General features: G+C 41.5%; 1 protein-coding gene across 6 annotated transcripts in view; it reads right to left on the reverse strand.

The window, feature by feature from the left end:
- Positions 1–17,301, reverse strand: part of LOC109915720 (androgen receptor-like) — a 416,431-nt gene that overhangs the window by 315,884 nt on the left and 83,246 nt on the right. For all 6 annotated transcript variants that reach the window (XM_048605453.1, XM_048605452.1, XM_048605451.1 and 3 more), the window contains one exon: positions 6,869–7,020. In XM_048605453.1, coding sequence (XP_048461410.1) covers positions 6,869–7,020 — 152 coding nt within the window. The remainder of the gene's footprint in view (positions 1–6,868; positions 7,021–17,301) is intronic.

A 17,301-nucleotide genomic window follows, 5' to 3' on the forward strand; every position in this document is an offset into this window, starting at 1 on the left:
TTCCCCTCCCCCTTTTCTGATGAAGGGTCTAGGCCCGAAACGTCAGCCTCTCTGCTCCTATGATGCTGCTTGGCCTGCTGTGTTCATCCAGCCCTGCACCTTGTTGTCTAGTATTCCAAATAAGATGTCTTCTCTTACCATCCTCTGTATATAGTTACTTATTTCAAAGGTAATGGAGTATAAAGGTATGGTGGTCTTGCTAAAACAATACAAGGCACTTGCAGACCACAGCTAGAATACTGTAAACAGTTTGGTCCCTTTATCTAAGGAAGTATATACTAGAATGGGAGGCAGTCCAGAGAAGGTTTGCTAGGTTGATCCCCTGGGTACGTAGGGACTGTCTTAGTGAGGAGAAGTAGAATGGGTTGTGTTTGTACTTATTGGAGTCTAGAAAAACAAAATGTGACTTTATTGAAACTTATAAAATTCTTAGAGGACTTGACATGGAAATGTGGAAAGGCTGTTTCCCCTTGTGGGAGAGTTTCTGACTGTAGGACACCATTTCAGAGTATATGGATCGCCCATTTAAGACAGAGGTGGGAAGAAATTTGTTCTTTCAGAGGGTAGCGAATCAGTGGAATTCTTTACTACAGAGAGCTGATGAGGCTGGATCATTAAGTATATTCAAGGCTGAGACAGACACAGATTTTTAATCAGTAAGGGAATCATGGATTATGAGGAAAAGATTGGAAAGTGAAGTTGATGATGATCAGATCAGCCACAATTTCACTGAATGATGAAACAGAATCGATGGTCTGAATATTTTACTTCTGCTCCTACAGCTTATGATGTTATAGACTTGTATTCAATAAAATCTGTGTCTGTCACTCACAGAAGTGTAGATCTTAAATTAGGATAAAACTGAAACTTTTACTTAGGTATTTTTTCTGTTTTGTTAGAAGTATTAGGGATCTGTTAGAAAGTGCTGTAATTCAGATTAAACCAAGATCTGGTCTACTTGGGTTTAGGAAGCTCCTTTTGGAAAAAGGCATAAAAAGTGGAGTCCATAGCTTTACAGCACTGTTTGTAAGCCAATAGGAGTGGACATGCTTAATAAGCTTCCCAGTGAAATATCACATGATCTGTCAGCCCTCATCTCCATAATCAGGCTCACTAAGTACTCTGATATCCATTTGCTATTGCCCAAACTCCCCAAAAAATCATTAAAAATTGCTGGACGTTTGGGAAACCTTACTTCTTTCTTCACAATTTCAAAACAACAACTTCCATCTTCCTGCTAAGACACAACCAGTCCCACTATTTGAGGAAGAACAGATGATTTTCTGCTTGCGGGACCTTGGAAGTGCACGGTAAAAGTACACCTCTGATTTCACCTCTTTGGGCTCTACACTGAGATTCTCCCATTTGATAAACTGTCAGTAGAACATGCAAATAATATAAAAATGCAATGCAGTAATTTTTATAAAAGGTTAGTGGCAATGCTCTTGGCAATACTTGCAAGTCAGACAATAAAACGCTAGTGCTGAGTTTCAGGCTTCTTTTCAACGTGTTGAATTTATGATCACAGAAAAATCAACTCTCCTTAACACACTAAACTGTAGCTTTTCCTTCAAATCATACAAAAATTTCAGTACAAACAAAGCATTCTTAGCAAATTTTGGCAGAGAAGCATCTGAAATGGTTCTTCTTCTACTCTTGTATTATTATTACCTTGGCTCCCTTCAATTTCTCACATTTTTTTTGTAACACCAGTTGATGGTAATACTGGACAAGTCACATCCCAGAGTAAGTCTTGGCTCAATATACCATAAGTTTTATTTTTCTCTCATGGTTTACTGTGGAGGTCATTTGCTGAGTAAGAGGCTGCCAATGTACTTACAACAAAAGAACATAACTTGTGTTTTTTTTACATGTTCTTTTAACTATTTAAGAATTATTTGAAAATTTTATTACAAACATCAGAAAGAAGCAGTCCTGGAGCGGAGGCCAGCGTGGTGTTAATCAAGTCCCAGAGCAGAGGCCAGCGCAGGGGAAATCAAGTCCTGGAGCAGAGGCCAGCACAGGGAAGTGAGTCCCGGAGCGGAGGCTACTGTGGGGAATCGAGTCCCAGAACGGAGGCTGGCATGAGGAAGCAAGTCCCAGAGCGAAGGCCGGCACGGGAAGTGGGTCCTGGAGCGGAGGCTGGCGCAGAGAGCGAGTCCCAGAGCGGAGGCTGGTGCAGGGAAGTGAGTCCCAGAGAAAACTTGCCTTGGAGCAGCTGAGAGCTGGTGTGGAGTGGACTGGGGCTTGCAGCAGAGCAGGGACAGTTGCTGGACCGGGGTCTGGTGCACATGGTCAAACCATGATTGCAAGCCCCTGCGTTCAGCTACTGCAATGTGATATTTATTTGTAATTGTTTTATCTGACTGCATCGTCCATTCTTTCAACTGTGTCATTGTTCCAACTTATACAATGAATCACTGTGAAGAAATGCAACTACTTTTCTTTCTATTCCTCTTTTTGTATCAAAGATTCGTACCTAGGTACTTTGTACCTAAGATTGTGCCATAAGAAGCAATATTGTAAAACCTTTCACTGTACTCCTGTACTTGAGTACATGTGACAATAAAGGATATTTTAATTCTAAGAAAGATTCAACCGTCTTACCTTACTAACACCCAAAACCTCAGGTGAAGGATGACTCTGCCTCCACTCAAGTTGCCTGTTCAGCTAGCATGACTGTAATTGGTTTGTTTTTAGCACATTTCTGCATTCACTCAATACCATTTTCTTTCATTAATGTCTTTCTGAGAACATTAAGAAACTGCTAACTCAGCTCACTCATTCTTTAACATGATTCCCTAAATTCATATGTTTCACAATCTTCTACTTGTGAAACTTTCTTCTATTCTACTCAGCGTGTCTACACCAGTTCTTATCATTTTGGAGATTATTAAACTAATAACGCCTCAACTGTTATAGACCTTTTCTCTGAATGAAACTGCATTCCGCCTAAAATCTTCTGAATGGTTATGAATTTGTGTTGCTGGATTCCTGTCACTAGGCAACTGCACTCTTTTCTTTCCCCTTTTTTTGCATGCACTGAACTACTCACTTCAAGGGCTTTAAAGACCCCATTTAAATGCATGTAAACAAATCTCCAGACACACCAATACTGTTTATAGAACATACCTAGTATGAAACTAAAAACCATTTCCTTCCTCTTCTTAACACATACAATATAGAATTTCAACCAAACTTAATTCTATACGTCGGTCATTCTTGTTAGAACCTCAGATCTCAAAGAAAAATAATTCATTATGAGCCTTTATCACAGAGCTACTGCTCAAAGATATCACTGAAAACACGACATCAGGTTAAAAATGTATGCTAATGGCATTCAGCTCTATGTGGTGAGTCACTGACTACAGAATTCCTAGCTTCTGGCATGTTCTTCTAGCCACAGTATTCACATGGCTAGTCCAGTTCAGTTTCTATTCTATGATAAGACCCAAGATGGTGGCTAGCAAATTCAGTGACAGTAATGCCAATGAATATTCAGGGGTAATGGTTAGATTCTCTTTTACCGAATACAGTCATTGCCTGGCACACGTACGGTGCAAATGTTACTTGCCACTTATCAGGCTGAGCCTGGTTGTTGTCCAGGATTTGCTGCACATGGACAGACTACTTCAGTATCTGAGGAGTTGCAAATGTTGCTGAACATTCTGCAATCATTAGGGAACATCCCCACTTCTAATATAGTCTGAAGGAATGCCTGAAACCTAATGGAATGAGGAAACAAGTGATGGATATATAGTATTAATTAAGGTTATCCTAATTGGATGTGAAATAGCTGTATAAATATGGGGAGCTAATAATCAGTGGAGTAAGAGTTTTATGGAGTAGGATAACGGAAATAAAGCTCTCACTAAAAGTGTTGATTTGGACCCTGTTTCAATATAGTTATCTTCTAGTATATGACCCTTCTGACCTTATGATGGAACAAAGGTCATTAATGTGGCAGCAGAAGATTGCTGGGCCTAGGACAATACTTTGAAGAAGTCCTTCGGTGATGTCCTTACCTGGTCTGGCTGACACTTGATGCCAAACATGCAGCAATGTAACTGACTCTTAACTGGCCTGTGAAACTCAGTAACAAAAACAGAAATTGCTGGAAAATCTCAGCAGGCTGGCAGTATATGTGGGACAAATCAGTTAACATTTCAGGTCTAGTGTCCCTTCTTCAGAACTCACTGGACTTGGTCTCCACAAGCACTGTGCAGTGGTCATCCTTGCTGATAACTGTCTCCAACAACCACAAACATCTTTCTTCATGTATATATGACTTATTGGGGAACCAGCGCAAGCTCAATGGGCCAACTGGTCTCCCCCTTTACTGTAACAATTCTGTAATTCTGTCCTATATTAGCAAGGGGAGCAGCAGCCATTCCAGTCACGTATTCAAAAGACAGTGACAGTAGATAGAGATAGTAGAAACTGCTGATGCTGGAGAATCTGAGATAACAAGGTGTAGAGCTGTATGAACACAGCAGGCCAAGCAGCATCAGAGGAGCAGGAAAGCTGACGTTTTGGGTCTAGACCCTTCTTCAGAAATAGGGGAGGGGAAGGGGATTCTGAAATAAATAGGGAGAGAGGGGGAGGCAGATAGAAGATGGATAAAGGAGCAGATAGGTGGAGAGAAGACAGACAAGTCAAAGAGACGGGGTGGGAGCCAGTAAAAGTGAGTGTAGGTGGGGAGTTAGGGAGGGGACCGCTTTGTGGAACACCTACGCTTGGTTCGCGACAAACGACTGCACCTCCCAGTCGCAAACCATTTCAACTCCCCCTCCCACTCCTTGGACGACATGTCCATCCTGTGCCTCCTGCAGTGCCACAACGATGCCACCCGAAGGTTGCAGGGACAGCATCTCATATTTCACTTGGGAACCCTGCAGCCCAATGGTATCAATGTGGACTTCACAAGATTCAAAATCTCCACTCCCCCGACCGCATCCCAAAACCAGCCCAGTTCGTCCCCGCCTCCCTAACCTGTCCTTCCTCCCACCTATCCACTCCTCCCACATCAAGCCCCACCCCCATCTCCTACCTACTAGCCTCATCCTGCCTCCTTGACCTATCAGTTTTCCCTGGACTGATCTATTTCCTCCCTAACTCCACACCTACACTCACCTTTACTGGCTTCCACCCTGCCTCTTTAACCTTTCTTTCTCCTCTCCACCTGTCTTCTCCTTTATTCATCTTCTATCCTCCTCCCCCTCTCTCCCTATTTATTTCAGAATCCCCTTCCCCTCCCCCATTTCTGAAGAAGGGTCTAGACCCGAAACGTCAGCTTTCCTGCTCCTCTGATGCTGCTTGGCCTGCTGTGTTCATCCAGCTCTACACCTTGTTACCTAGTGACAGTAGATAGTTGTGGAGATTAATGCTAGTTCTCAGTTCTGAAGACATGGCTGCAGTGCCAGAAAAAACTCACAACGATCAAATTTGAGTTGCTAAGGTGAACTAATTCATCTTCACGTCACAACCTATTAATTGCACTAGCTCCAGAATTGCTTAATTCACTACACCCCATCACTCACATACCAAAAATCTCTGTCAATCTGTCATCATTCATATACTGCCACATATTCAATTGAAAGAAGCTGAATATTATTTAAATGGAGAAAAACTGCAGAAAGCTACAGAATACAGGGACTTGGGAGACCTTGTGCATGAATCTCAAAAAGCTAGTGTTCAAGTTCAGAAGGTAACAGGGAAGGCAAATGGAATGTTGAGCTCTATTTCAAAGGGAATGGAGTATAAAAGTGGGGAAGGTTTGCTAAAACTGACACTGTCAGACCACAGTTGGAATTCAGTTTTGGGCCCTCTATCTAAGGAAAGATATACTGAGATTGGAGACAATCCAGATATGGTTCATTAGCCTAACATCAGGAACAGAGGAAGTGGGGAAAGTGAATTGGTTGGGCCCGTATTCAATGAAATTTAGAAGAATAAAATGCAACCTTATTGAAACACATAAGATTCTTCGGGCACTTGACGGGGTAAAGGCGAAAGATTATTTCCCTTTATGGGACAGTGTAGGACTAGAGGGCATAATCTCAGAATATGACATTTAAAACAGAGATTAAGAGAAATTTCTTCTCTCAGATGGTAGTGAATTTGTTGAATTCTTTACCATAGAGGGCTGTCGAAGCTGGGTTGTTAAGTATATTCAAAGCTAAGATAGACAGATTTTTAATCAGTAAGGGTCAAGGATTATGGGGAAAAGACAAAAAATTGAATTTGAGGATTATCAGATTAGCCATGATTGCAGTGAATGGCAGGGAAGACCCAATGGGCTGTATGACCTACTTCTGCTCCAATGTCTTATGGTCTTACTAACCATACTGCATAACAGTACAGACATACTTTTCTCTTTCATTTGCAGTACAAGGTAACATACAACCACAGACAGGCAACAGGAGTCAGAAGAGGGGACAGGCACATCTGCACGTCACAAACACCAAGCAGGGAACATTGCTGGCCATCTGTGGAACAACTACTGCTGAGGCCTATACAGTGACGGGGATGAACATTACCATTTCAACAACAGAAAGTAAAATGGAAGAGACTTTAGGACAACGTTTAACAATGCATGTAGCATATACATATAAAAATACTGAACTATGAAATTTTAATGATATCAAATCAACAGGAACCATTCTGCACAGTGGACACCAATCTGGATAAAAACAGGAACTGAAACATTAAATGCTCTTCAGAAACTGTAGAGTTTCTCTTTACATATGCTGCCTAAGCTGCTGAGGATTTCTGTTTCTATTTCAGAATCTGCAATATTTTAATTTTGTATTAATCTGGATAATCCAAGGTATTACTATCAAATAAAGATATAAATAACTTGATGTACCTTCAGCTGCTCTCTTGAAGAACACCTTGCAACTGCCACAAGTGAGTGCTCCATAATGACATCCTGATGCCTCATCTCCACAAATGAGACAGGTTTTCTGAGGTTGGAAAAAGTAGTCCATTTGGAGACCAAGACTCCTCGTATTCTCCGATCTTAAATGAAAACAAAGAACGCATAAGTTTCATAGTGTTTGCTGTAAACAAATGTAAATATCTGTTAAAACAAGTTAGAATGATCAGAAATGCCTTACACTTACAAAGTCAAGCTCAGTTCTCTTAAAGGTTGCTTTCTCTGATTTTTTTTTAACGAGTGCATTGTTGATTGTATTCTCTAGGTTTAGATGATATCCATGAAAACATCAAACCAACGGTCTTAAGATTAAACCGCATTGTTTTAATTTAATCACTTTAAAAAACGCTCCAAATTTGTCAGAAATTGGAAAGAAAAATGTTAATTTTAAACCATTTTCAACACAATGTTTATGTTGAAATGTTGCTTAAGTCAATTAATTTGTAAAGATTCTGCATACACTAATTACATTCCAGGCTATTCGGGACACAGAGAGTATGAATACATTAATGATTTCATCTGAAAAATGTTTCTGTTGCTCCAGCAGTCAATCACACTTTAATTGTGGGGTAACTGAAGTCATGCAAATTAACGGTGAGGTAGAATACCCAATTTTACAACTGTAGGTAATAGTCAATATATTTGCAGCTCTACTGACCACCCCTGATCTCCTGAGGATGCAAAGAAGAAATGCAGACTTAGCAGCAACTTGCATTTAGACAACATCTTTAACATAGGCATTTCAGAAGATTGATCATTGAGTACAATTTAACAGCTGCTAAATAAGAAGATATTAGAAAAAGTGACTAATGCTTAAAGTGGCATTCAAGAAAGGAAGCAAGATACAGGGTTTTAAGGAGGAAATTCTAGAGCTTAAAGGCTAGACAGTTGAAAAAATGCACAAATGAAGGGATGAAATAAATGTGTGATGTGCAAAGGGTCAGATCAGGAGGAGCGTAGAGTTGTCAGAGGTTAGGAGAACTTGAGGAGTTACAGAGATTGATAACGGGAAAGCCCATGTATGTATCTGAAAATAATACAAATTTGAAGTCAGTAACCAAGCACATGGGGGCAAGTATTTAGCGTAAATAAGGTTATGTACAGCATAGTTTTGGATTACCTAAATTCATATAGAGTGCAAGGGTGGGAAGCTAGCCAAGAGAGAACTACAATAGTTTCATCTAGTGGTAACAAATGCATCCATGCAGACTTAAGCAGCAGATACAGAGACAAATGATGTTCAATGTGGAAATACTCTGTTCTGGTGACAGAGACAATGTAGAGCTTAACTCAGTTATATAATACACCAAATTTGCCAACAGTCTGGTTTAATCTCGGACAGTGGCCACGGAAATGGATGGAATTCTTTAAAAACAACTTGCGTCAGTTAATTGGAGGAAAATTTCCACTCATCGAATCCTGACAAGCTGTGTTACAAATCAGACCGGGTGGAGGGGTCAATGAAGATGGTAGTAAGTTTGCGTAAAATGTTATCAGCACATGGAACCTGACATTATGGTTTCAGAAATTCACAGAAATGAAATTGCATGAGAAACCAGGTCTGGCTGCATCGGTGGAGAGAAAACAGAGTTAACATTTCGAGTTCAGTGGTATTTTTTCAGAACTGGACTTCAAACATTAACTCTGTTTTCTCTGCACGTATACTGCCAGATCTGCTGAGTTTCTCCACCAATTTCTGTTATAGTTGTTTCAGATCTCCAGAATTCGCAGTTACTTGCTTTATAGTGTTTTCAGATGTTGTCATGGGACAGTCTCCTGATGTTAAACAGAGTTGGCCAAGGATAGATCCCTGGGGCACTCTGTAGGTGATAGAGCGGAAGCAGAAGCCATTTTAGGTCTATGGATAAGGAACTGAATGAGATTTCAGGAGCTGAACAATTAACAAAGAAAACAGTGGAGAAGCATAGGGTGCTCAAACATACCAAAGGTTGCAGATGAGGAGGAACAGCTTACCATTGTCACTCTTATCTGCATCTTAAAAGGTAATTTTAGAACCATGCCTCAATGTCGTGCAGAATCCTCTTGTTACTCTCAACAGCCTCCCAATTTCAATTTCAATAAGCTATATGACTATGAAAAGGAATTGATGAAATGGTTTCCTGTTGCCTTCCTCACTTATACTAAAAGAAGTACACAAGACTTCTTGAAGGAATGTCTGCATGTAATTAGCCAGGTTCTCTCAAGGCTTTATCTCTTCTGCTGCCATTGAATATTTGCTGGTTTTGCCATTGGGCATGGCTTATAACCCTGAACATGGGATTCTTTCTTTGACTACTGCTGACAAAACAAATAGGGGTGCCTCTGTTCAGTCCTATGGTGGGGTGAAAACCTAAATGGAGAGGTTAAAATAAGGAACTGACAGAAAGATGAGCAGAGATTTGGGGTCCAGAAACACAATTCAAGAACTTTAAACTGAAATGGGAAATGAGAGATTGGACATAATTTGGTAAGACAGTCAAGAGTGCTTTTTTTGATGTGGGTCGGCATATTTAATGAAGAATAGAAATATCTGAGGACCCATGAAAGAAAGTTTAAAAAGCTTCCCCTCCATTCACAGGCTGGTTCTTTCTAATGCTTGCTGCTGACAGGTTTACTGGTGTGTAGTCCAATAATAAACATGGGAGAGGAAAATTCTGAGTGGAACAGCAACAAGCAGATGGTAAGTAAGTATAAACAATGAGAGAACTGCTGGTGGAGTGAGGTTCGGGAGCAGGAAGCCCGGTTTGGGAGGACAGATGTGGTATGGAAACAAGGTGCAGAAGGGAGTGGGAGGCTGACATCCAGGGAATTAGGAGCAGAGGATCAGTAGTTGGGGCCAAGAATCAGAATAGAGAGCCATAAGCTGTGAGCCGAGACTGGAGGGCTGTGATCCAGGAGCAAAGAGCTCGGAGCAGTACGTTGAAGGTTGGAGCCAGGAGCTAGCTACTGAAGCTGAAAGGAGGACTGTGGCAGCACATTTCTGCTGAGACAGTCATCCACCCAGTGTACTGGACTGGGGAAGACGGAAACTGCAAGTGGCTTGAAGGCAAAAAAGCTGCAAGGAAGAAAGGCAAGAAAGCCTTGAGGGAGACTGGGGCCTGTAATGGGGCTCTGGATAACAGGGAGGCTGCAAAGGGATGGAGGGAGACCTGGGACCTGGAGGAGATGGCGAAGCTGCAAGGGGGATTGAGGAGAACGGAGTCCTCAAGTGGGTAAGAAGAGTCGAAGACGCTAAAAGAGAGCATGAAGAGAAAAGAGAGGTAGTAAGAAAGGAGGACGACATAGGGAGGTCATAGGAGAGCATAGGAGAAGATGAGGAAGTCAAAAATGGACAGGAGGAGAAAGGTCACAAGAAAGTGGGAACAAATGGGAGCCTCGATGTGGGGGTAGAAGGAAAAGTTATAAAGGAGTGGCAAAGACTGGGAGACTGCAAGGGAGTTGACAGAGAGATGGAGTATGTAAAGGATGTGACAGAGAGGTGAGAAGAGAAGGGAAAGGAAATTGCAAAGAAGGCAGAAGTTTCAAACCTGTCAACAAAGGAACACTCAGCTAACAGGAGCTATGAAATCTTGAATTCACTGAGATATAAAATAGAACACAGAACAGTACAGCATAGCATAGGAACAGGCCTTTCAGCCCACCATCTCTGCGCTGACCATGATGTTATACTAAACTAATCCTATCTGCATATGTATCCCTCTACTCTTTACCTGTTCATGTATGTTTCTAAATGCCTCTTAAACTTTGCTATTGTACCTGCATCTACAACCTCCCCTGGCAGCATGTTTCAGGTTACCCTCTGTATTAAAAACAATCTTCATACATCTCCTTTAAACTTTCTCACTTTCACCTTCAACCTATGTCCCCTAGTATTTGACATTTCCACCTTGGGAAAAAAGACTAAAAGGGATAATGAATTACTTGCAAATGGATGTGATATCTCTAGGTTAAGACTATATATTTTAGGAGCAATATGGGGGAACATTGTAGCAAATATCATAGTAAGAAACACTCACTCAATTATTACATTTAAATCTGAGATTAAAATCTGAGGGTGTAATTATGAAAGTATAAGAAGCAAGTTTCCTGGGGTGGTTTGGAAAAATACCTTAAATGCTTTCATGGAACTTAGACAATGGCTAGTATCGAAAGAATTAATACTTAGTTTTCAAAGAAATATATATTTCTATGAGACAAAGATACCCAATGGGAAAAGCCACAGCTAACAAAGGAAGTTAAAAAAAATTACATTAAAGGAGGAGGCCAATTAAGTTGCCAAAAAAAATTGTAAGCTTGAGAACTGGATGAATTTTTGAATTCAGTAAAGGACAAAGAAATTGATCAAGGAACATGAATGTAAAATAATAAGAAACATAAAAACAGGTGGTAAAAGCTTCTATAAACATGCAAACAAGAAAGTATTAGCAAAGGCAAATGAGGGAGGAGGTGGCCTAGTGGTATTATCTTGGGACTATTAATCCAGAGACCCAGATAACATTCTGGTGACCTGGGTTCGAAGGGCAGATGGTGGAATTTGAATTTAATAAAATATCTGGAATTAAGAATCTAATGATGACTATGAAGCCATTGTCGATTATCGGAAATGTCCTTAATGTCACTAATGTCCTTTAGGGAAGAAAGTGCCATTCTTACCTGGTCTACATGTGATTCTACACCCACAGCAATGCGGTTGACTCTTAACTGTCCTCTGGGCAATTAGGGATGGGCAATAAATGCTACCTGGCCAGCGATGCTCTCATTCCATGAATGAACAAAGAAAAAAAATGTGTATCCATTGCAAACAAAGATAGGAGAGTCTATGATATGAAATTGAGAAAAGGCAAAGAAGTTAACAAGTACTTTGTGTCTGTCTTCAGAGAGACACAAGAGATCTCACTGAAATATTTAAGATCTAAGGGTCTTTTGAGAATGTGTTAATTCACCGCTGTTAAATGGTCAGTATTAGGTGATTTTTTTTCCAGATTTTTAATTAAATTCAAATTTCATTATCTGCCGCAATGAAACTTGCCTGAGATTCTGGATTACTTCAGTGACATTACTGCGATGCGGTGAGAGAGTTGCAAGTGTTGCCTTCGAAAGGCATCTAGATGTCCTTGTTTGTAAGTCACCGCAAGCTAGCATGCAGATCCACCAAGCAATTTGGAAGGCAAACTGTAAGTTAGCCTATGTTACAAGAGCAAAGAAGGTTTGATTCAATTGTAAAGAACTCCAGTGGGAACGCACCTGGAGTATTGCGCAGTTCTAGTCCCCTTGCCTGAGGATGGATATGCTCATAATGGAGGGAGTCTTTTTTATTCACTTACGGGATGTGGACTTCGCTGGTTGGCCAGAATTTACTGCCTGTCCCTAGCTGCCCTTGAGAAGGTGGTGGTGAGCTGCCTCCTTGAACTGCTGCAGTCCCCATGCTGTAGGTCAACCCGCAATGCCCTTAGGGAGAGAATTCCAGGATTTTGACCCAGTGGCAGTGAAGCAATGGCAATATATTTCCAAGTCAAGATTGGGAGTGGCTTTGAGGGAAACTTACACGTGGTGGTGTTCCCATGTATCCGCTGCTCTTGTCCTTCCAGATGAAGGTGGACATGGGTTTGGACAGTTGCTGTCTAAGGATCTTTGGTGATTTTCCATAGTGCATCTTGTAGATAGTATACACTGCTGCTACTTAGCATCAGTGGTGGAAGGAATTGATGCTTGAGAATGTGGTGCCCAATCAAGCCGACTGCTTTGGCCTGGATGGTGTCAAGCTTCTTCAGTGTTGTTGAAGTTGCACCCATTCAGGGAGGTGGGAGTCAGGAGATGACTTACACTCTAGGGTATTCCCAGCCTCTGACCTGCTCTTGTAGCCACTATGTTTTTGTGGCGAGTCCAGTTGTGTTACTGGTCAATAGTAATCTTCAGGATTTTGAGAGTGGAGGGTTCAGTGAAGGCAACACCACTGAATGTCAAGGAACAGTGGTCAGATGATCTCTTATTGGAGATGGTCATTGCCCGGCATTTGTATGCCACAAATGTTATTTGCCACTTGTCAGCCCAAGCCTGGTTACTGTCAGACCTTGTTCCATTTGAACATGAACTGCTTCAGTAACTGAGGAGTTGCAATGGTGTTGAACATTGTGTAATCATTGGCTAACATCCCCAATTCTGACCTTATGACGGAGGGAAGATCATTGATGAAGCAGTTTAAGGTTTTTACACGTGGGACATTACCCTGAGGAACTCCTGTGGAGATGTCCTGGACTGGAGATGATTGACTTTCAACAACCACAACCATCTTCCTCTGTGCAAGGTATGACTCCAACCAGAGGAAATTTTGCCTCTGAAACCCATTTTACAACCTTCTGGGCTCAATTTTGAGTTCAACATCTTCAAACTATGAATTCATTCCTTCCCTTTCTCTTAGTATTGCTTGTTACCTTCTCTGTCACCATGCCGTCCCTCTCCTCTCCCAACTCCGGTGGGATTATTTGTTCTTTTCGGTCTGGAATATGAACACACCATTGCTCTGCCATTCTCACATTCTGATCAATTAATCTAAACTTTCAACATCCTTTCTCCCGCAAGACTCCAACCCCCACCCTCACTACTGAATAAAAGCTGACCCCTCCACACTTCACTTCAGCTCTGATAAAGAGTCATCTAGACTTGAAACGTTAGCTTGCTTTCTCTCCATGGATGCTGCCTGACCACTGTGATCTCCAGCATTTTTTCTTTTCCCCAGTTTTGCTTGGCTTCTTGATGCCACACTTTGTTGAATGCAGCCTTGAAGTCAAGGGCTGTCACCCTACCTCAACTCTAGAAGTCAGCTCTTTTGTCCATGTTTGAACCAAGGCTGTAATGACATCAGGAACTGAGTGACCTTGGTGGAACCCAGACTAGGCATCACTGAGCAGGTTATTGCTAAACAAGTGCCACTTGATCATGCTGTTGATGAAACCTTCCATCATTTGCTCATGACCGAGAGTAGACTGATGGGGTGTAATTGGCCCGGTTGGATATGTCCTGCATTTTGCACACAGAAAATACCTGGGCAATTTTACATAGTGCGAGTAGATGCCCATCTTGTAGTTATACGGGAACAGCTTGGCTACAGGATTGGCAAGTTCTGGAGCAAAAGTCTTCAGTGCTGTTGTTGGTATGTTGTCAGGGCCCACTGACTATGCAGTGGATAACTGCCTTCAACTGTTTCTTGATATCACATAGAGTTAATCAAATTGGATGCAAACTGGTATAGCTGAAGCTGGGGACAACTGGAGGAGGCCGAGATGGACGATCCACTTGGCAGTTCTGGCTGAACATTGCTGAAAATGCTTCAGCTTTATCTTTTGCACTGATATCTCCAGCTTGTCCATCATTAAGGGTGGGGATATTTGTGGAGCATCCTCCTCCAGTGAGTTATTTAATTGTTTACCACCATTTGCGATTGAATGTGGCAGGACTGCTGAGCTTAGATCTGATCTGAAGGTTATGGGATTGCTTAGCTCTATTACTTGCTGCTTACGCTATTTGGCCTGAAAGTAGTCCTGTTTAGTAGTTTCACCAGGTTGACACCTCATTTTTTGGTATGCCTGGTGCTGCTCCTAGCATGCCCTCCCACACTGTCCCATTGAATCAGGGTTGATCACTGGCTTGATGGTAATGATTGTGTGTGGGTATATGGCAGGCCATGAGGTTGCAGATTGTGCTGGAGTACAATTCTGCTGGTATTGATGGCCCAGGAAACCTCATGGATGTCCAGTCTTGAGTTCCTACATCTGTTCAAAGTCTGTCTCAGCAGAGATCCACCAGTTGAATTCTGGGATGGAGGGTTTGTCCTATGAGGAGAGACTGAGAAATGAATGAGCCCGTGATCTCTGAAATTTAAAAGAATGAAAGGCAATCTCATAGAAACTTCTTAAAGGGATGGACAGAGTAGTTGCAGAAAGGTGGTTTTTTTGGGCTGTGGGGTCTAGAATGAGCGGACACAGGCTTAGAATAAAAGTCAAGCCATTTATGTCTGATATAAGGAGGGATTTCTTCCCTCAGAGGGTGGGGAATCTTTGGAATTGTACCCCAGAGGGCTGTGGAGCTTAGTCATTACTTAAATTCAAGACCGAAAATAATAGATTTCTAGTTACTAATGACATTGAGAAATATGGGAACATTGAAAGAACATGCCATTGAGTGCCAATAAATGTGGAGCTGGAAAAGCCAGCTGGTCAGACAGCATCTGGGAAGCAGGAAAGTCAACGCTTTGGGCCGAAACCCTTCATCAGGACTGGGTCGGGGGAGCCCAGAAATAAATAGAGGAAGGGAGGTGGGGCTGGAGAGGGTAGGTGAGATGGGAATGGATGGATGCAAGCAGGGGGTTACTGTGGTTGGTCAGTGAGAAGGGTGGAGCGGATAGGTAGTCAGAAGATGCACAAGTTGGAGGAGGAGAGATTTTGAAGCTATTGAAGTCAATATTCTGGCCATTGGGCTATAAGCTCCCAAGGTGAAATATGAGGTGTTGTTCCTCCAATTTATGTTTGGCCTCAATCTGACAGTGGAGGAGGCCAAGGATGAACACATCACCACGGGAGCGAGAGGGGGCGTTAAAGTGGATGGCAACTGGAAGGTCGGGCTGGTTGATGCATGCAGAGCGCAGATGCTCTGCAAACTGGTCATGAGTCATGTGTTTGGTCACCCTGACATACAGGAGACCACATCAGGAGGAACGGATACAGTAGATGATATTAGAGAAGTGCAGGTGAATCTCTGTCGGATTTGGAAGGATTGTTTGGGCCTTGGACGGAGGTGAAAGAGGTGGTGTCGGGGCAGGTGTAGCACCTCTTGCGGTTGCAGGAAAAGGTACCAGGTGTGGTGGATGGGTTGGTGGGGAATGCAACTGATCAACTATGATCTAGGATTTGCAGCAGGCTCAAATGGCTGAATTTTTTACAGACGGGTTTGCCTGGTGGCATTGACACTAGACTATTAATCCAGCAATGTAGATAATGTCCTGGGGACATGTGTTCAAATCCAACTGTGACAGAGGGCAGAATTTGAATCCAATAAAAATCTGAAATTAAGGGTCTAATGATAGCCATTAAACTGTCGTTAGTTGTTAAGAAAGATGTTCCATCTGATTCACCAGCAACTTTTAGGTAAGGAAACTGCCGTCCTTACCTAGTCTGTACCACATGTGACTTGAGACCCTTAGCAATGTGATTGACTCTTAACTGCCGTCTGAGCAATTACAGATGGGCAATGAATACTGGCTTGGCCAGCAATGCCTACATCATATGAATGAAAAAGAAAATGGCCTACTCCTTCTCCTAAATAGTAAAAAGTATAGCAATTACCTTGGTAAAATATTACAGATTTGTGGATATATAATAGAAACACATTCCCTGTGACTCCATCAATCTGCAGAAAGTCTTTTAAGGGTGGTAGCGTTCTGTGCGCAGAAATAATTGTCAGAACATTGAATAAGCACTTTTATTGCTAACTTATATATACTGTCATTTGCCAATTTAAAAGTTTGTGGTATTGATGAAATTATGTTTTCATTGTGTACTGTGGCTTTAAGTTTGGTGGGGTTAATAGTTATTGAAGGTATTGATAAATTCTTCTAATTTTGTCTCTGCAGATTCAAATACTGTATATATCACAAAAATGCAAGAAGGCAATGTTACTACTCGATTTCATCAACTAATAAAGGAGTTAGTGAGGTAGTGAAAAATAGCCCTGAAAAGCAAAAGGAAGTCTGTAAAAATGTAGTCAAAAAGAAAAGCCCCCGGAAAATAGTATATTTTGTGCTGTCATGGGCATCTCACATTTGTTATTGCTACAGGTGAGGGTCGAGTGCAGGGAAGAAAGGTTTAAGGAAGACATGTGGTTACACATAACACAATGTGCTGGATTATTTTCAGAGAATCGCATCAAAATTACAACATTAAAAACAGTACATACAATGTGTCTACCTTTGCCATTATAATTTATTTTGTCTGGTTTTGTTAGGTCAAATATTAACCACGACAATATGAATCTATATTATATTAGAGATTATTGCACTAGAAGTCTATTAATATATTGATGCAGTGTATTATTCATTCCCTACATTTGACTTGAAGCGTTAAACAGGAAGTTCAATGTACAAAATCATATTTTAAACAAAATAATGTCATATTTCTCAGCTAAATCACATTTATTCACTTTCTCTATTAAAGTCTTCACTAAAGCCTGTCTCAACAGCCTGAACTTGTAAATTTTACTCTCGAATAGCTGTCAAATCATGCAAAACTGCGCAGCAACAGTTGAAAAGGATGTACGTGACCTGTCACTGTTTCTTATATTACTGTGTACCTTTTAGGGCAACTAAAGTCCAG

Source organism: Rhincodon typus, chromosome 14 (assembly GCF_021869965.1).
Source record: "Rhincodon typus isolate 14 chromosome 14, sRhiTyp1.1, whole genome shotgun sequence".
NCBI lineage: Eukaryota > Metazoa > Chordata > Chondrichthyes > Orectolobiformes > Rhincodontidae > Rhincodon > Rhincodon typus.